Source organism: Mesoplodon bidens, assembly GCF_964165515.1.
Source record: "Mesoplodon bidens genome assembly, chromosome: 5".
Lineage (NCBI taxonomy): Eukaryota > Metazoa > Chordata > Mammalia > Artiodactyla > Ziphiidae > Mesoplodon > Mesoplodon bidens.
The window spans coordinates 31,070,632-31,092,661 of record NC_138161.1 but is presented as its reverse complement, the minus strand read 5'-3'; the positions used below and the strand labels follow the sequence as shown (position 1 = coordinate 31,092,661).

Sequence of the window (22,030 nt, the reverse complement as noted above, 5' to 3'; positions counted from 1 at the left end):
GTTGCTGTTGTTGGTATATTTTCCCCTTCATCCCTAGGGAAACGATCCCTGAATTTAGCCTGGAAGTAAAAGAGTTAATATAACCTAAAGAGTATATACTTTTTAAAGTTGCCCAATAAAAGTTAGATTTAAAAAATATATACATGCATATATATTAGTTATATATAAATAGGTAACAGGAATAGGTACAATAATGAATTTATACCTTGTATTTGATGCCATGTTACTCATAAACTTTTATTTTAACATCGTCAACCTTAATATTTTATTATATCTCTCATTAATAATTCAAATTTTAAATACGACCAGCATCTTCGCCTCCTTGCTTTAATGTAATATCATAATACCCACATTGTTTCAATATAAATAAACTTATTGCAACACCTTGGCTATACATTATTTTGACGAGCTTTCTTTGGAGAAGGCAAAGTAAAATTATGCAGAGAGTACTGATTGTTTTATTCTATAGGTATTAAGCATCTATGAGAACAAATCAAAGCTTATTAAAAAAAATCAAAGTAAAAGCACATGCCATTTATGAGATTCATTACGTTTACTTACATGCCACTTCCAGAGACGCATTTCGACTCACTGCTTCACCAAGATAGTTCCTTGCAACACACACGTAGCTTCCTTCATCAGGTTTACTTCTGCGCCCATGCACAATGCGCAAGAAGAATAAGGATCCGCTGGGCAGAAGCATCCTGTGGGACCGGGGATCATCCTTGTCAGTCTCCACCCGCTCGCCATCCTTGTACCACTCAATGGTGGGTGTTGGCCGGCCCTCGGCCTTGCAGTTCAACGTGGTGGGCTCTCCCTTAGAGACAATGACATCGGAAGGGTGCTCCACAATCCGCGGGGGAAAGTCTTCCTGGCGAAGACGAGATCCTACAAAATGTGACAGAATGAAGACAAGCTTTAACACTCCTTATCTATAGCTTTTGTTTCACTTAGGTTCACACTGATAAAATTAAACTATTCAATCACTCAAACTGCATTTTCTACTATTTTATTTATGTTTCAGTCTTTTGTTCTTTATGCGTCTCCTAAGTCATTCCAAGTCCCTTGTGGAACAAGACAATATAGCAATAAATTAATATGTTAATTCTAATGAGTTAGGTTTAACATGTTCCATGAGTCAGGACAAATAAAAATAAGCATGAAATTTTCTTTTGGAACCAGTAAGTTGCAATGGGTACTAAGACGTGTAAGGTTAATTTCCTGTCTTCAAAGTGCTTACTATGTACTAGGGGAGAAAGCCAAGTGGACAAGTGCCTAAAATACACACATAGAAAACGTTTATCATGCTGGCATTGTGCTATCAGAGTCAACACAAAAAAAGACCTGAATATTATGTACAAATAGTAACTCAATTTAACAGATGAGGAAGAAGTTTAATGACATATATTGACCAGGACTGTGGAAGAAGTAAGCAGTAGAGGCAGGATTTGAATCCAGGTATGTCTGACTGAGGAACTCAGGTTAAATCACTACGTTGAAATAAGTGTTGCACGGAGGTCCAAGAAATGTATTACAGGAAAAGATCGGGAAAAGTAATGTCAACTCTAACTAGAGCACAGTGAGAGGCTTCCCCAAAAAAGGTAGCATTTAAATTGAGTTGTAAAGAATGAAAAGAATATGTCAACAGAAGGAGAAAGACATTCAGAATGAAGAAGTAGCATGAGCAAAAGGACAGAGAAATGACAATATATGTATAAAACATTTCATAATCAGGGAGGAAGTTAACATGGCATGTGAGGGTAAAAGGCAGTCTTATAGCCGGAGACAAAAGGGCTTAAAAAACCACACTAAGGAGTGTGACTTTTATTCCATATGGCTAACTGATTTTGAGGGAGCAGTGACATGACTATCTGTGTATTAGAAAGGTTCTTTTGGTCTGTACAGTAAAAGATAGATAGCGATGGAGGCAAAAAAGACAGGTGAGAGTTACTTCTATATCCCAGAGAACAAATAAAAGAACCTGACCTTGAAACACTTAAGGCAGAAAAAAGAAGGAAGATATAAGTTATACCATAAAATAAACACTTGACAGAATTTGGTATTCCATACAGCAAGGAAGAGTGACAGGTACCAATAACTTTCCTGTGGCTAGAATGAAAATGGGGCCATTAAAAGTTAGAAGAAATAGGAAGAGAAGGACCTTTTTGGTATTTTAAGATGAAAATTTTGCATAATGTACTGTTTTGAATATTTTAATTTATGAAGTGTCAAAAGCCATTATTTGTGGAAAAGTCCTACCAGCTGCTGCAAATAATTCTAAAGGAGACGGCTGAGAGAACTCTGTCTGGAGACATAATGATAATCTACACTGGTGCTTTTAAAAGCTCTTACAATTTTCCAACCAATCACCCAATATTGGCACATTTCTGTTCAATAAACAGAAGTAATATTTACTCATCAATGTTATTCCAGTTAACTTTCAATATTAATTTAAAATTTGTATTTGAATTTAATAAAGGGAATTTAATTTGGTAGTGAATGAACCTTTTCTGAAGAGGATTAACTTTTAAAGGTTGCCAATTACCATTTGTTAGCTCATCAGATGCAAGAAGGAACTTGTACATTACAAGTGCTAGGTACCTAAAGCAAGAGTAATTTACACTACACAGGTCAAAATTTTAAGAAAAGAACTAAAGAGACCCAAAGCATTTAAATATGGACAGAAAATCACAACCTGCATCACAATAATAAAGAAGGTTATATATTGTTAGTACTGAGGTCCTAACACAAATGAGGAATTTATAGAATATAAAAAGTAAGAATTATTTTAAAAAGTAATAAATAAGATCCAAAAGTACTTAAATATGAATAACTAACCATAGCTTGCAAATCAGTAGCATATTTCCAAATGTAAAGGTCTGGACACATAGCCATAGAAACTGATACTAAAATGCACCAAGAGTTATATGTCACTTTTCATGTAACAGACATACGGTAGCCACAATTATCTTGTGTGGATACCTTCCTTGCTCTTCTCTAATCTTCCATATGCAATCATCTACATTCTCCCTAATGCCAAAGTTGTTCTATTATTAAAACTAAGCAAGTTAACTGTCCATGTTTTTAGAGTGCTATTTTCTACATCAAAAAGTTCTCTGCCGGTGCCTCCCTGGTGGCGCAGTGGTTGAGAGTCCGCCTGCCGATGCAGGGGACACGGGTTCGTGCCCCGGTCTGGGAGGATCCCATATGCCGCGGAGCGGCTGGGCCCGTGAGCCATGGCCGCTGAGCCTGCGCGTCCGGAGCCTGTGCCCCGCAACGGGAGAGGCCACAACAGTGAGAGGCCCGCGTACAGCAAAAAAAAAAAAAAAAAAAAAAAAAAAAGTTCTCTGCCTTATTAGGCAGTTTTGGCCTGAATAAGGCCTGAACAGGACCTGAAATACACTAACACTTATTAAATAAAATATAAAATAATAGACTAATAAGAGAATTAGAGGCAAAACATCTAAACTATTTAGCAATAAGATTTAGAATCTAACATGTCCAATAGCACTCAGAGAATTTTACTCATTTATCACTATAACATATGTAAACTATTCTAGTGCTGTTGCATTTGGATGTTCTTGTAGTAGCTTTACTCCACTGTTATAAAAAATTCAAAAGAATATGTACAACCTAAATGTAAGAGGTAAAATTATCAAACAATTAAAAGAAATTACAGGAGCATATTTTTATGATCTTGAGTTAGTCAAAACCTTCATGAATATGACACCAAAATCACATGCAACAAATATATTTGTTCTTGAAAAAAACATTAGAAAAGGAAAAACAACCCACAGAATCAGAAAAAAAACTGCAAATCATATATCTGATAGAGGACTTATATCTAGAACATATAAAGAACTCTTACAACTAAATAAAAGTACAAATAAACAAATTTAAAAATGGGCAAAGGATTTGAATAGACATTTATCCAAAAAAGTTAGACAAAAGGTCAGTAAGCACATGAAAAGATTCTCAACATCATTAGCTATCAGGAAAATGCAAATCAAGACCACGAGATATACTTCACATCCACTAGGATGGCAATAATCCAAAAAGTGTAAAATAACAAGTATTGTCTGGGACATTGAAAAATTGAGAGCCTCATACATTGCTGGTGGGAATGTAAAATGGTACAGCCACTTTGGAAAACTATCCGGAGTTCCTCAAAAAGTTTTGGAATTAACATATGACCCAGCAATTCCACTGCCTGGTATATACCCAAGAGAAATGAAATCTTATGTACCCACAAAAACTGTAACATTAGGGCTTCCCTGGTGGCGCAGTGGTTGAGAGTCCGCCTGCCGATGCAGGGGATACGGGTTCGTGCCCCGGTCTGGGAAGATCCCACATGCCACGGAGCGGCTGGGCCCGTGAGCCATGGCTGCTGAGCCTGCGCATCCGGAGCCTGCGCTCTGCAACGGGAGAGGCCACAACAGTGAGAGGCCCGCGTACCGCAAAAAAAAAAAAAAAAAAAAAAAAAACTGTAACATTGATAGCAGCATTATTCATAATACTTTTTTAAGTGGAAAGAAACCAAATGTCCATTAACTGATGAATGCATAAATGAATGTTATATATCCACATTATGGAATATTATTCAGCAATAAAAATGAAGTACCAATACACACTATAACATAAGTGAACACTGAAAATATTATGCTAAGTGAAAGAAGCTAGTCACAAAATGATTCCACTTACATAGAAATGTCCAGAATAGTTAAATTCATAGACACAAAAATAGATTTTCAGTTGTCTAGGGTAGGTAATGGGGGTGAGAGGTGAAAGGGGACTGGAGAATCTTTTGGAGGTGATGAAAATATTCTAAAATTATTTATGGTGATGGTTGGACAACTCCACGAAAATAATAAAAACTATTATATTGTACACTTTAAATGAGTAAAGTATGTATGAATTATATCTCAATGAAGTAGTTTTTAAAAAGGCATAAGTAAAGGCACTGTGAACAAATTTAATACAAGGCATTGTAACAATTCATGTTCATTCTGACCAATAGTTAGGTTATTTTCCTCATTCATAGTTTTAAGTTTAAATGTAATCATCAGGCCAGCAATGGCCAATAGGGCATAAAATAAAGTTAAAAGGTTGTACCAGTCAGATAGATGATTGATGGTCATATAGGTAGGTAGATAGATAGATAGAATGATGTGGAGATATGCAAAAACATAGCTGCAATCTAAATTTTAAGATGTTATTAAAAGTGAGGGAATTAATTTTGAACTCCCTTAAATTCAGACATTACACAACTATAGCAGTGACCCTTAAGATGGGTAAGCCTTAGATGGGTTCGTGAATTCTTTGAAGTTGTGTATAAAAATGGGTATTCTTGTGTGTGCAGGAGGGAGTAGTAGCAAGAGAGGCTACAGATTTCATCAAATTTCCAAAGAGGTCTGAGGCTTTAAAATTATGAAGGGCCACTAAAGTACTAGGATGAAAACAACCCCATTATTTGGTTAAAAAAAACAAAAAAGATAGTTGAGTTGTCAGCCAAAGTCACTGGGGATTCAAAACCCAACAGTAGAGGAGGCTGTTCATCACATGAAAAGCCATGAAACAGTTTAACTTCAAAAGCCTTGATATCCAAGGGCAAATAAGAAATACAGGGTCCCCAGCCCAACCCCAGACCTACAGAATCAGAATCCGCATCTTAACAAGATTCCCTGGCAATGCATATGTGCGTTAAAGTTTGAGAAGCACTGCTTTAAACAGTTTTAGTATGACCTTGAGCTAAGGATGGTTTAACATTTTTAGCATGTTGTTAACAAAAGAGGAGGAAGAAGGATAAAAGCAGAAGGTGAAGGGAAAATGAGACTGTATATTGTCCACAAAGCTTGAAATACTGTGATCTGATCCTCTGCAGAAAAAGTTTGCCAGTCCTGCTCTAGAGCACCTGTTTATCAATTTCCATTAATAACTTTAGTTTATTATTTTTTATATAGGACCATAGAACTTTTTTCTCTAGATTTCAGATGAAAAAATACGTCAACAGCAGGAAAATAATATTTTGCTCATGTAATGGGAAATATTCAGGATCTCTATTTGGTCAGATGCGCTAAGCACTGTATCAGAATTACTATCTGCAATTCTAACTTTGCTTGCAGCTAATAGCAAGTTCAGACATCATTTTATATCTCAATTATGAATTGTGCAATAAAATAGTCAAGTTTAATCTAAAACATTTTATTCAACTGTCTTTAGCTATTATAAAGAAACAATGTAAATTAGTCATAGGGTACTACAGGTGAATATCCAAATGTGTATTTTTACTGTCCAAGAAAGTAAGCTATAAAATAGTCAAGTGATTTGTCCATAATTGAACAGCTAGTAGAAGCAGAATTAGAACTCAAGGCCTTTCATCCAAAATGTACTAGCCTTCTGAAAATGCTGGAAGCTTAAGTAAAGAATGCATACTACAATGACACTAATTACAAAACCCCTTCTAAAATTGATTTCAATAAAATAAGTCAAATTAATGCCTCTAGTCGTAATAAAATCAGAAAACATTTTCCTTGTTTTTTCAAAGTGTGATTCTTAGACTACCGGCATCAAAATCACCTGGGATATTTTTTTAAATGAAGATTCTTGGCTCCACATTGAACAGAATGCATCAGAAGTTACAAGTGGAAGGATGTAAGAAGCTGCAGTTATAGCATGCCTACCAGGAGAAGGGCACACACGTATATCTGGCTAGATGTAAGCACGCCACAGAAATACCAAATTAGTGAGCTGAATGAAGATGCATCTTTGAATAATGTTCTAAGCACCCAAATTTAAATAATGGATTATTTCCGCTTCTCAGAGACTCTCAAACAATGATTTTGTGATGATTTTAGTAAAATATTTAATAAAAAACAAATTGAATGGTTTATTAGTGCTTTAAACTTTAAAGAATTGGAGGTGAAGTATAAAATCATAATTTGTGAATATATTTAAATTTAGTTTTATGTAGTCAATAACCACTCATCTGCAGTGAGTGCTACAGAACTGTTGTTTTCAGAAGTGATTTCAATTACATAATATAATAAAGGAGGATGAAGCACTGAGAACACCTGTTGATTTCATTTCACATATTTGAAAGTAAACTTCTTCTCTTTATTCAGTTGGAATATAATATTTCCTTGGACTAAGCTTTACTTTTCATTCACATACTAGATAGCATATCTAGCTAAGCAACACATTTCAAACTTCTCTGAATTTTCCCTCCAGCAAAATTTCTATGCAGTGTCCGTTTTTCTTTTTCTTAAAAACGTGTGTAACATACATGGTGTCCTAGTTCATAATAAGTATGTTTGTTTTAACAAAATATTTTTCCAAAAAAATTAGTAAAATAAAGCCAGCAAGATATTCTATGATTACTCCAGATCTGAGTGTGACCAGAGATTCTTACTGAAGTTATCCCTCCCCCAGTTTGAGAGGTACCTAGTGCAACATGAAAAAGTGAAGGCTGGATGACCCATCACAAAAAAGAGGTGGTGTGGTAGGAATAAAGGAATGGGTTACTGACCAGCAGATATTTATGCCTCACTTTTACCAGGTACAAATCAGAACACCAATGTCTCAAGAGTTGGTTTAGATGATTAAAAGAAATCATATATACAGATCACCAGGACATGTGGTAAGCATCCAGTGTACCTGATATTTCCCGTCTATAATCTATTACAAATATTCTTTCCAAAATTTGCCCCTTAAAACGAATCTCACTGACAAGTTTCTCCTTTCTGAGGTCATTCTTGTATTAATTTTTTCTGCATGGTAAATTTTAGCTAGACCAGGCTGATCGCTTTACACTAGATTTCAAAAGGATTAAAGCCGTTACTGCTTTCTATTTTACCAGAATAAATCCTATTCAAAATTTTCTCCACAGAAAGAAACATATCTCAGTGCTACTACTAATGCTGTCCACATTTCTTAGTGAGCTAATGTAATTTGTAATGCAATGGAGTTAATTAATAACTCTCTCAAGTCTGTCCTTAGAACTGTTCCATCCTTGAATTCTTCATAATGATTAAGTTCCAGTGTACTTCCCTTATCAGAGGGGGAAATAGAAGAGGGATACAAGAAACTTTTTTTCCTAGGAGTCCTATGATGTGATAAGATGTGGTGAGAAAGCTAATGTTTGGAAAACACAAAGACTATTTTATCCGTTTGAACCTTACTGAAATTCTCTCAGGAGATGATCTAATTTAGCAATGAACTAAATACATTTATAAGGTTCTCATTTCTTCTGGAAGCACAGCAGTGTTAAAAAAATAAGTTTAAATTAGAAAGGACATCAAAATTGAATTGAGGCCTGAAATACTACTTATTTATTACAAAAATTCTAAATGGCTTTTATTTTTTAGATTCTTTTCCCATGTAGGCCATTACTGAGTACTTAGTAGAGTTCCCTGTGCTATACAGCAGGCTCTTATTAGTTATCTATTTTATACATAGTAGTGTATGTATGTCAGTTGCAATCTCCCAATTTATCCACCCCCCATCCCCTAGTGACCATAAGATTGTTTTCTACACCCATGACTCTACTTCTGTTTTGTAAATAAATTCATTTGTCCCTTATTTTTAGATTCCACATATAAGCAATATCATATGACATTTGTATTTCTGACTTACTTCACTCAGTATGACAATCTCTAGGTCTATCCACATCTCTACAAATGACCCAATTTCATTTCTTTTTATGACTTAGTAATATTCCATTATATCTATGTACCACATCTTCTTTATCTATTTGTCTGTTGATGAACATTTAGGTTGCCTCCATGTCTTGGCTATTGTAAATAGTGTTGCAATGAACATTGGGGTGCATGTATCTTTTTGAATTATGGTTTACTCTGGGTTATGCCCAGGAGTAGGACCGCTGGGTTACACGGTAGTTCTATTTTTAGATTTTTAAGGAAACTCCATACTGTTCTCCATAGTGGCTATACCAATTTACATTCCCACCAAGAGTGTAGGAGGGTTCCCTTTTCTCCACACCCTCTCCAGCATTTATTGTTTGTAGATTTTTTGATGATGGCCATTCTGACTGGTGTGAGGTGATACCTCACTGTAGTTTTGATTTGCATTTCTCTAATAATTAGTGATGTTGAGCATCTTTCATGTGCTTTTTGGCCATCTGTATGGCTTCTTTGCAGAAACATCTATTTAGATCTGCCCATTTTTTATTGTTTTTTTTTTTTTGACATTGAGCTGCATGAGATATTTGTATATTTTGGAGATTAATCCTTGTTTTGGTGCTAACTGTCTTTTTTTTTTTTTTTTTTTTGCGGTATGCCGGCCTCTCACTGTTGTGGCCTCTCCCGTTGGGGAGCACAGGCTCCGGACACACAGGCTCAGCAGCCATGGCTCACGGGCCCAGCCGCTCTGTGGCATGTGGGATCTTCCCGGACTGGGGCATGAACCCATGTCCCCTGCATCGACAGGCGGACTCTCAACCACTGCGCCACCAGGGAAGCCCCCTAACTGGCTTGTTAATGTCATAAAACTAAAGGGCCAAGGGTGTGAAAGGAAATTGACAAAGATTAAAGACATTTCTTGTCAAACTTGGCAGCCTTACTTCTGTAAGTTTCAGTTGTACAATATGGCATCTAGTATCGTCCCTATGTATACAGTCTTCCAGGTCCAACAGGCAAAACATTGAGCTACCAGAGACCCTCTTGTCCCAAACCCCATTTTAGAGTTGAGAAGGAGAAAGAAAAAGAGAAGCAAATAACTGAAGTTTCTTTCCCCAAAGCTGAGACTAGAACACTTTGCCTTAGCTGGGAGTCCATTTCCAGGATAACTTTTTCTTCTCTGTCTCTCCTCCTTCTTACCCATATTTTGGGTAAGTCTAAAATAGAAAGTCCCAAGTACTAGATTTCAGTTATTGGGTTTTTTTGTTTGTTTTGGTTTGGCTTCTTTTTTCCTTGGCCATTGTTTCTTAGGTATGTGACCTTAAGCAAGTTACCTAAACTTCCTCATGGTACCATTTCTTCATCCCATAACTGAGGCAACTAGAAGAGTAAGTTGCTGCAGGTTCATTTTTTTATAACATGATACACTTTTTATGGCTGTCACATCATAATGGACATAACCATAGGAAAAGATAATAGGGAGCAGTTTAAATTTATTACCACAGAGCAAATTTTTAAAGATATACACTATAGATTAATGTTCATACTTTTAACGTAAGTAGAGATTAGAAAGGTTTGCCCTTGATAGGTCTTATGTCTACTATCAAAAAGCAATGATTGCCAAAATGCCTTCTTAGAGCACCCTCCAAAAGTTAACAATGATTTAAAAGCTTTTGTTTAAAAAGCAGCTCATGTAACACTTAGAATTTATTCTTAAATTTATGTTAAATTTACTTACCTTGCCAATAAATACATGGTGCTACAAATCATTTAAGCCAAACACCAACCGGTAAAACATAGATACTTATCTTAAAAGTAAATTGTTTATTTAAAATATAAACAATTAATCAATTATTTATAATATAATCTTAGTTAAAGATATTTAAAATTTCCTTCCTTATTCAGGGTGAGTAGCTGCTATTTCAGGATAAGGTAACTAAGGCAGCTTTCATAAAACTTTTCTCTGAATTTCAAAACTGTATTTCAGGTCTTTATCAGTGTATCCTTAGCAGAAATTACTGAAAATATTAAAAGTGGAACACATTCTCCCTCTTTGTTTCCCCACCACCTCATGTTATTCAGTGCCTTTGTTACATAAGTTTTTAATTGCTTAGCATAGTAATTCATTTTCTGGCTGCCTACATCCAATGCAGTGAGCCACTGACCTCTTGTGAGCAGGTGGGCCCAGGTGACAGAACACCAGCATCCAGGCGGAAGGCAGGCCTGGTTTGGGCAAGTTAAAACCAATAGCAGAAAGCAATCAAAAACAGGGGTTAAACACATGAGAATATCTATATAAAACTGAAGAGAAATTTTGAAACCACAAGTCTCTAAGTTTCCAGTAAGTTTTTAGTAGTGATTTACTCCTGAGAAATAAAAAATTAATTTCCTACTTTATAAATTCATTTTCCAACAATTCAGTGAGGAGCCAACGTATTAACCTGGACATTCATCCAAAACTATTTCAAATCAATTCGCTTCATCTTACCATGGTTGAAGTCATTCTTTAAAGAGTGATTTGCCACCAAATCAGAGGTATTCATGGGTTATGTAGATTTGCCTTACGGTGACAAAAACAATCTGTATTCCAGGAAGGTATCTTTGAAATTTAGCTTCTTACTGTCGTATTTATAATATTTTGATGTGGTTTTAAAATTGCATTTGGCTTTGCAAAAGATGATGCAATGAAACAATCTCCAACCTCATTCAATTGTTTAATAATGTTTAATTTTCTAAAAACTATCAATATTTATTTGGTGGAGACTATGAATGGGTTTCCAGAAAAAGCATTCTCCTTACATAAACTCCTAATGGACTGATAACATTTTGGCTTTCTATTCTATTTCCTAAGCAATATATTCTGAAAATGCTGTGGCAGTAGCATTAATCTTAGTAACTGCAGAGTCAAAGATCCCAGGGTCAGTGTCAGAAAACACCATTCCTACTAGCACTGATATTTTACACCTGTGCTAATAAGCTCTGTTAAATATGTAGTTTCTGATAAATTTGCCTTAAACTCGACATATTTTCCTCTAATCTGAAATGTTTTATTATAAATTTAAATTGAGATTCGATAACCCTAGTTAAAATTGCAAACATCATTTACTGTATAGTAACTAAGGCTTTTTTAAACAGAATTGAGTATGTTAATACAATCCAGAAACTTTCTTTAAAGAATAATGGCTAAGTCATTACCCCCAAAATTATAGCTGTCATGAGCCAAATGTATTAGCTGCATCGTCTCCAAGTCATACACACAATGAGTGGGTTTAGACTTGTTCATTTCCAACTGACATCCAACTGCAATTTGGCCTAACATATGAAATTGCATTGCATTACACCATTATCTTTTTAAATATGGTTCTTAAACCATGGATTACCTTATGTGGAATAGAGGTAAAACATGGAATAGAGGATGACACCTCAGATATTGGGGGTAAAATTTTGTTTGCATGTGTGCATGTACATTTTTAAGAAATAACAAAGCAGATCTTTGACAGTTAATATAGATTTTCTGTTCTTAAGAAGACTCTGACTTGCAATTGCTCTTGTCCAAGTATGAGATAGGAGTATGAAATCAAGCAAGTTTCCTATCCTCTCCACACTTTGGTTTCCATATCTATAAAATATAGCAGTACCAACCTAATATTGTGAAGACTACATGAGATTTTTCCATGTGCTGAGCACACAGTAAGCACTCAGTGAATATTCACTACTATTACTGTTACTATAATGTATAATTCTTTTATTAGTATAACCTCTATCACTATACTCAAAGGAATTTGTGACCCCATAAAGCTAAAGACTACCATCTATAAAATATAGTCTTTTTTATGCAATAACAAGTCATTCAAGGTAAGTTTCTGCCTATCTCTCTATTGTGATTTTCTACTACTGCCTGTTCTTACCTACCAAATCAAAGGTCATTCTGAATAATATACCTTACCTACATTTCCCTAAAGCCTCCATGTTTTCAACAACTCTGCACCTTAGGTTTGTCACATACACTATCAAGTTCTAAAGATGAAAATATTAGGCGCTCAATCAATACTATATATAAATGCATGAATAAATATATCACTTTTGCTATTCTTTCAGTGGAGCTATAGCAACTAAAGAATACTTCTACTGTAGTTCATGACAAATTGGATGGGTGAGACTTTAGTACCAGGCATTACTGTCTAGGCATGCTGAAGAAATTACCTGCAAATTATATTCATTGGAATTTAATCAAATATCGATGTTTAATCATTCTTTGTGTGTCCTTAAATATGTTATTGAAATAGGTTATACCAATACTGATGATTTTTCTTTATGTAAATCTTGAAACCACTGCGTGATTAATACACGGGAAGAATCTATTTTTTGGTGACTTTTCCATTATAAATTTAACGAGAATTAAGGACTATCAAAAGAATCTTTTTGAGGGCACAATAACATGACTGAAGTTAAATGACAAACAGGAACAGGAGTATTATCAGAACACTGTCTGAAATTAACCCTTACCAGTAGTTTAAAGCGGTGGTGATAAAACCATTTTCTCACTTTTAAAGCAACACATTTCTTCCTTGAAGTCTCTAAATTACAGTTCTGTGAAATTATGTATCCTTAAAATAAGGCTAAGATCTCTTGCGACTAAAAAAATAAATAAAAAGACAAGTCAAAGGTGGGTATAGCAATCCCAAAGATGAAAAGATTTTCTCTTGCATAGTAGGAACAGCCATATTGTATTTAGTTTTGTTTTTTTGTTTTGTTTTGTTTTTTTGCAGTATGCGGGCCTCTCATCGTTGTGGCCTCTCCCGTTGAGGAGCACAGGCTCTGGATGCACAGACCCAGCGGCCATGGCTCATGGGCACAGCCGCTCCGCGGCATGTGGGATCTTCCCGGACCGGGGCACGAACCCGTGTCCCCTGCATTGGCAGGCGGACTCTCAACCACTGCGCCACCAGGGAAGCCCTAGTTTTTCTTAATGTTGTACAATGGACTGATGTTGTACAATGTTGTAATTCTTTTTCTGAAGCCTATACCTTGGAGAGTAAAGGAGGTTTATAAAGGTATCTGAATACAACTTATACTTATTGCTTTGTCTTTGACGATCAAGCTCAGAGTGAATGAGCTTTCACAGTTGACCAAACCGAATGGAAGTGACAGCATCACATTTCTGTGGAGGTATTTGCAATATAGGCACCTAAATTCACTGTTGAAGTGTTTATTCCACTAAAAACACCTTGAACAAGATTTTGATCCAGAAGAGGTTGAAAAAGAAGCCATGTTTAATCAGTTGCAAACAGTTCTTAGACTTGGAATTGAATGTTTTCAAATCTTTAGCATGCTGTCGAAAAATTTCAAAGTTGGCATTTTGTCCTTCACTTTATGCATTGCATTAAAATAATAAATAAATAAATGTAAACCTAAATTAGTTTCTAAGAAAAAAAAGATTGATTTAGTAAATCACAATGATTTTGATATAACTTCTGTCATAAGGTGTACAAATGGTTAGTTACATTTAGACTGAAAATCAGAGTAGCTTTAGTCTAGCAGATAAAGAATATGAGTTACCTTAATTATCAGGATACTTTTCATTTGGGGATCTACTTTCTCTTCATTTTTGTTTATTTATGCTATCTGTTGATGCCTTTAAAACATGAGTGATTTAATAAAACTTTAAATTTCCTTTCAAGGGATGTCTTCTGTTTCAGAGTGAAATGACCACCAGATAACATCATTGCTGCAACAGGAATACTGAGTGTAGTTTTCAGTTAAAAGAGCTTGTCTGCATAGAGAAAAACGAGCTTGTTTTTCTGGTGGATGGAGAAAAGCAGCAAATGGGAGTGTTATAAATATTTTAAAATGATCTTTTTCTGCTTGAATTATGTTTCGCTAAAATACATCAGCGACTCAATTCTTTGGTTCTCTCAAAAAACGTCTGCAGTTTCTAGAGAACTTATGAAAAGTGTTATTTTCCACTCATTTCATTTACTTTGAAGCCTTATCAGATGAGGGATCAAATGAAACCGATCATCCCCAGGTTTTCCCAGATTACCATAAGGACATGGAATTAACCTCCATCCAGCCACTCTCAAAATGCAATGCTTTCTTGTCGCAAAGCAAAAGAAGTGGAACACAAAGAATTATTCTGGATTATGTTGAAGGGAAGGAAAATGCTGACAGGCAGAGGAATAAAAAAGTATGGAGTTATAGTCATTGTGAAAGACAAGAATAACAATAGCTTAGAATAGGGTGGTTATTTTTTAAAATGTAGGAAGTTGCTTTTACAGTCAAGTACTCAATACATCAAACTCTGACAAGTTGGAATTTATAAAAAAGCAGCAACTGAAAATCTGGAAGAAAATGAAAGGTGTATGAATTTTAAAAGGGTTTAATTATGTTTGCTTAATATTCCAGGTAGGTATACTACTTTCAAAAGAGGCAATAACTGTATTGGGGGTTTTTTGTATGAGATATACAAAATGTTGTTGACATTTAAAAAATAAAGAACATTGCTACTGGGTACTTTTGTTATCAATTTCTATCACTAGGGAGAAAAAAATCTTTGAGTTACATATAAACGACTGAACTAGAAGTTTGAATTAAGTCAAATAATTTCTGACTCAATAGTTAAGGCCTCCTAAGACCTCGGCTCGTCTCTTCAGTGTATGGGGACTCATTCCCTCACACTGTGTCAGGTATCATTTCCATGACAACAAGAGCCAAATCTCTAGTTTGGTATGTCCAGTTAAGGAAAGCTCTAGGCTTGTTTCAGGGGCCTGCTGAATGCTCATTCATAACCTCAAATTCTGTATCTCTCAAAATGGATCCCTCGCCTCTCTCCTGTCCCATACCTCATCCTTCTCTGCTTCCCGACATAATTCCATCTTTCTTCAGGTCCCTAATACTAAAAGTCTTCGTTGTAGGGTTATCCACTTAGGCATAGATTCCTGTGGATTCTTCCTTCTTTCTCTCACTTTATGTCTACTGCTCACTTCCATCCCTCTCTATCATTATTCCAAAAGCCTTAGAGTTTCTCAGTTCCAAGTACATTCTTATTCCTTTCCCTCATCATTCTATACCTAGAAAAATAGATTCGGATTTTAGAGAGCTAGGTGTAACTTTCCTTTAAGCGAACAAAGAAGTAGGTTAGCCAGCTAAATCTTTTCAAACTTTCACAGAGTGCTCTAAATTCTTTTCACTCCCTTGGCCAGTAAAAATCCATTTATTCAGCCAGCTGAATTACAAATTGCACTTTTCTAAGTCCAGCTTATGCAGCCAGGATTAAGCAAATTGCCTTGTGAGTTTTACGATGAAGCACAAAACTCTGAACCATCATGCCAAGGCTCGGCATTTATTTGGATAGCATTTACTCATGCTGCCACGACGTCTTTGCAACACTGATTTATAGTCAAAGGTGCCAGAACATCATTTACTGTATTAAAGCTTGGCTGTGTTTCTCCATTTTCTGAGTTCACGGCAAATTTGAAAAAATATGTTGACTGCAGGGGAAAAAATGAGATGCAGAACCCTTACTTACTGAGGTAGCTTATAGCTGATAAATGTATCTAAACTGTCCACACTGAAATCAGGCCTATGGAACAGCTTTGTCACATGAATTCTGAAATGATGATGCAGGCATTGATAAAATCAGGCTGATTTTTTTCTATTTTACTTATGAGTACCTTTAAATATAAAATAAAGAAATACCACCTAGTAAATAAGCACCTTAATTTAATTTCTAAACATTCCCTGTGAGATAATTAGCAAAAAAATAAGAAAAAAAAAGATTGTAGTAGCTTCAATATAGTTAACACGCATTCACCAACCTCAGTATTTATATGTCTACTACGTGAAGTTTGAACTCAAATATACAAAAACAATGAAACACAATTCACAGTAAAAATACACCCACTGTCTAAAGTCTATCAACAATCAGGAAATGGAGGAGGTTGTATATCTGTTGTCATTAGTTTACAACCAAATGATTTCTTTAATTATCCTCAATGGGCTCAACAAGGTATTAAACACCCAATGATCAGTCACGGAAACAAAGGCATGAATAAGAGTGCAATGTCTGACTTTGCCAGGCTCAATGAGCACCACCTTGATGTACTGATGGTTCTTAATGAAGACAACCACCACCAATTAGACAACTGACAATTAGGTTGAAAACTAAAGTGTCAAAACAGGAACAAGGGACTGACCCCTGAATACTACATTATTTTTAGGTGGTGTTTAATCACTCTCACAACAGCAAAAGACAGATTTTAGGGGTTGCTCTTTACTACAATGAGGAATTCTGCTTTACGCTTTACATTTTGCAGGTCTACATGTTAGCTTTTTTTTCACTCTTCTAAATTTTGCTGGACTCTAGCTTGATACACTATTTCATTACGATTAACCTGTATCAATGAACATACAATTAGAAAGATGGGCCACAAACAATATTTAAACCTGGGATCTAAGCAGATAGTGCATAGATTCTGGATTTAGACAGACCTCAGGTTTAGTTCTGGCTCCTAGAGGGCAGGTTATTTCTTAAGTAGAAGATACGAGTGTCACATTATTTAGCCAATATTTAGAGTGACTAAAGCTATCTTAGTACCGGGGTCCATCCAATAAGGATTGAGGAGAAGCCCCAGGTCAGCCTGGGGGAGGAGTGGCCATTTTTGTCAATATATCATATAAATAGGAGACACATAGGAAATATATATCATATCCATATATATATATATATATATATATATACACACACACACACACACACACACATATATCCATGTATATATCTTATTCCCACATCAAGAATATTGCCTGAAGAGATCATTGCCCACAGAATTTTCTTCATAAAATCAAAAATTTTCAAACACTTAACACAATTTTGCACAAGCCACTGCCTTCCCCCACATAAAAAAAAGAAAGTTTTTCTGTTTGTACACCAGCCGGCATCCCACATTTGCCCGTACTAGGATTATTTCTGAATGATGTGGCACAACCTTTAATGATATGCTTCTTGCATCACAGGATTCGATGTTCCACTTTTGTCCATCTCATTGCTTTGGTCTCCAGAAGTTGCATTTGCCTGAATTATTATTAATACACAGGGGCATTTCTGCATGGCTGTCCTTAGAGCCCACACACTTGGGCTGCCTCAGAAGTAAGATCACCTTTGGATCTCCACTGGCTCTGTTCCCTTGGACGGGATCCAAGACAGAACTGCCTTATGCTGAATTTCACTGCTGTGGCCAATGGTGTAAAAATGAGGTTCCCATGTCAGTGCACCCTGGATTTTCAAGGGTCGTATTTCCAATATAAGCACAGGCATTTAAAATGATGTGTTTCTTTTAATTTCATTTCATTCAACTTTTTTCTTTCAGGATCAGGTCCAATATTATACCCCAAAATGCATAACACTGTCAATAACTTGAAATTTCCCATAAACTAGCATAGAGACAACACACACACACACACACACACACACAGGTATAAACACAGTCACAGAATTATGGGAACAAAATTTTTCTCATTCTTCCCTTCAAGGAGGAATCTGCACTCAACATTAATGTCAAATATTTGAGTCATTAAGCAAAACATATAACTCCAATGGATATCTTATAAAAAACAGAATGTAGAATATATATAATTTTATAATCAAATTAATATAGCCACTCATTTTTAGTGGAACCGTGTCTAGTCATTAACACAAAACTTCAAATAACTATGTATTTATGAACAGAAATATATGAGCAAAGATTTTCAAGCTTACTGCACTCCTGCCAAAGGCAGTTAGTTGTATGCATGAGGCAAAGGACACGGAGTCAACTGTACCCCCAGAGTCAACTGTAGCTAGCTCAGCTGAAGAGAACTTTCCGATTCTTGGCAGAATAACAGATTCTCAAGCAGAGAGGGGATAGGGGTGAGATTTTTTCTTCTGTAAGTAACTTAATGAATGAAGTACTAATTAACATTATGGCATTGATAAATGGAGAGAGAGATTAGGGATGTACTCGATATTCAGACCTTCGCAGATGGACGGTCAAAGCCACATTAATTCCTATCTCATTGGAGCATCTGCTTCTCCCATAATCCACTGCCCCTTGGTACAAACAACACAAACTGTTGTGACTCAATTCGATTTATATCAATCTAATTTCTTTTAATCCAATTTGTATTCCAATCTACTACCTTCTAATCACTTAAATCTTCAGCCTCCATCTGGTAAATTTTCTCTCAAAATTAACGGAGCAGATGCCTCTGCGATTGTCTTCCACAGTCAAGCTAATCAGACCCTCACAGTGGCCTATAGAATCCGCTGAATAGGTACGTGACTTACGGTGTTGCCCTTCCAGTTACAAAATCTGTGAGGTAGGAAGACCATTTAATATGCCATTAATTGGTTCATTTGCATAACACTGCTTGGGAAGAAGCACTGGACACAAAAGCCAAGAGAAGAAAACTACAGGAAGAGGGCAAAATACGCTCATTTCTCAAATGAGCTTTACAGTTCAATCTGTCTTCTCTTTAGGTTAACAAACATGGGGTGAGAATATTATTTAATATTGCATGGTCTAAAAAGTTACCTACCCTCTGCAGGATATGGTATTAGAGGAGTTTTGTCTAGTCATCACAAAGTCATACTGAGACCTAACTTTTGTTGACAAACATATTCTTAAAATATGCTTCTGAATTTTGGAACTATGCACTAATTTATTCACTGGAGCATATGTCATAAAAACAATAAAGCCCCTGGCTAGCACTGACTTCCACTCCCACAAAAGTTCCACTGTGATCCATAATTAACACCACAAATTAAACATCCCCTATGAGAAAGCTGGCAGCACTACCTGTGGAATAAACATCATTCTGGAGACACAGTAATTAACAAAAATGTAAATAAATAAAAGGACCCAAGACATATAAAGACAAACACTATACTGAACTACTTTGAAGTGGAACCGGTTTTCATAGGAGACTTGGTTTCATTAATTTACAGTCATACTTACACACACAGTGTATCTTGATAATATTTTAAAATATTTTTTTTCAAATTTCAAGATATCACAAATAGAAATACTAAAGTGTTCCATGTGCCCACATAAGGATTTAGCCTCAGGAAGCCTTTCACTATTAGAAAAACTTGAAAAAATTAGCATAGAAAATCATTAAATCTATAACATAGTCTTAGAGTGAAGAATTCTTGATAAGTCAGACTCATTAACATTATGAAACAGAAAAATGTCAAAATGCCTTCATAAAGCATAACATAAAGCATAAACAGTTGGATTAAACAATTGAATGCAGAATCTATTTCTATAATTTTGACTAGAGTAAGATATAAAAGGTAAGGCCTCTTGTGGCTGGGTCACTGGGTGTCCAAAATAACCAGAGAAACCCAGGTGGAGAAATCAGAGGGCAACAACATTGGATCTTCTGGGAAAATGGCAGGACTGGGGAACTGGGGGCATGGTGAGAGACATTGATCCATCTTTCGATCTCAGCACGAAGATAGTAGGTGACATGCAACTACTCAGTGAATAAAACCAAGCACTTCTGGACCTAGCTCAGTCACAGATTTGATGCTCTAAGCCTCAGTTGTTTCACCTGCAAAGTGGACTGAAAATTATGTCTGCTTTTATCCACTGTATTAAGGATGAAATGAGATCATTCATGTAAAGGACCATTTTTGAATTCTAAGTCACTATATAAATAAATGTAAGACCCCAGAGCAAGGCCATTTAAAAACATGGACTCTGGATCTCAAATATGAGATCCAGACTTAGGTTAACTTCAGATAAATTACTAACTTCTCAGTACTTCAGTGTAAAATAGTGATAATAATAGCTCCTATCCCATGTTACAAGAAAAAAAAAGAATTAACGAATGTAATATGTCTAGATGAGTAGCTAGAACAAAGTATCTCATGAAAACATAAATGTCAGGTAAAGGATAAAAGCTAAGAAATTTGTCTTTGTATGGCAAGTTCTCAAGTTAATCTAGAGGTGCAGTAACAGTTCAGCAGCTGAAGGTAGTGTCTATTTTTTCAATTGCATTCTTCTTTTCAATAATATAGGCGAACTAACTTCTAAGGATATAACTGTTTCAAGTGCTGCAATGAGGTCTATCTATAGAGTGGAAAGAAAAGTATGGTTTATATTGTACTTTTGATTGGCTTTCATATGAAAACAGTGACCTCAATGGTATCAGTAATTTTATTAGTTACTGAAATAAACACTTACTGTATACCATGTGCCAGGCATTGTGCTAGAGGGAGGGAGTCCCACCCTCAAGGAATTCAGAGTCTTCTGCCCTGGCACTTTGATTAAACCCTTTTCCCACTCTTGGCAGTAGAATATCTGAAGCAGACGTGTCACATGCTTCCTTGAATGCCGGTGTTCACAAAACTGACTCAGAATTGTAAAAGTATTAGTCAAAAGCCCACTTCCATAATCCTGGCCTCAAAACTAAAGTAGAAATATAAATGGGTATGAATTTTAGCACATACGGGAATGATTCTATACTTGGATGAGCCACCTACACACTCAAAGACTACCTGTGCCCCACCTCTGGTAAGGCAAAGAATGGCCTTTGATGGATAATAATATGTATGTAAATGTAAGTATTTGTGTGTGTGTGTGTGTGTGTGTGTGTATATATACACACACACATATATATACACATATATATGTTTTATATATATGTATATGTGCTCCTTCTCTATATATATACATATATATATATGTATATATATATATATATATATATATGCACATACATACACACACACACGTATGCATTATAGAAGAATAACCAAGGGGGCCAGATGCTACTCTGAAGAAAAAAGCCTTGAAAATCTAGAGAAAATTGGAAGGTCCAGTTGATGAAGGAACACAGTTCCAGCTTCCTCTGTGTTAACAACAGTCCTAGCTGATTCCAGTCATTTCTCGTCTAAACTTTTACCAATGACCTCTCAGTGTCAAGCCCCTCCCCAGCAATCATTCACCCAAACGGAATCCATAATTGACCAGACTTGCCAGCAATTTGCACACAAGTGTACCAGAAGTATATTCTCAATTGTTATTCTATCATTTTAGTTATGTATATAAACCTTATTTCTGCTGCAAGTTTTAACTTAGTATTTTTGCTGCCTAGCACAGTACCCTAGTATATCATATATGTAACAAACATTAACTCATTTTCAATAATTCTAATATTCAATAACAAAATATTATCAATATAGCTACACTTTGTCAAACTTTTGGCAAAAAAGACTCTTTTATTTCATTCTCAGTACAACCTTTGTATAATTATCCTTGTTTTATAGGTGAGAAATCCAAGAATTGAAATAGCTTGTATAGATTCATATCCACAGAACTCAAGATTATCAAAACACAATAGGAAATTTTGTG

At 35.6% G+C, this 22,030-nt stretch overlaps 1 protein-coding gene across 4 annotated transcripts in view; it reads right to left on the bottom strand.

Annotated features, from left to right (window-relative positions):
- ROBO2 (roundabout guidance receptor 2) overlaps positions 1-22,030 on the bottom strand; it is a gene marked incomplete at its 3' end in the record, with an annotated part of 586,970 nt that overhangs the window by 526,427 nt on the left and 38,513 nt on the right. For all 4 annotated transcript variants that reach the window (XM_081235996.1, XM_081235997.1, XM_081235998.1 and 1 more), the window contains exon 2: positions 562-888. In XM_081235996.1, coding sequence (XP_081092122.1) covers positions 562-888 — 327 coding nt within the window. The remainder of the gene's footprint in view (positions 1-561; positions 889-22,030) is intronic.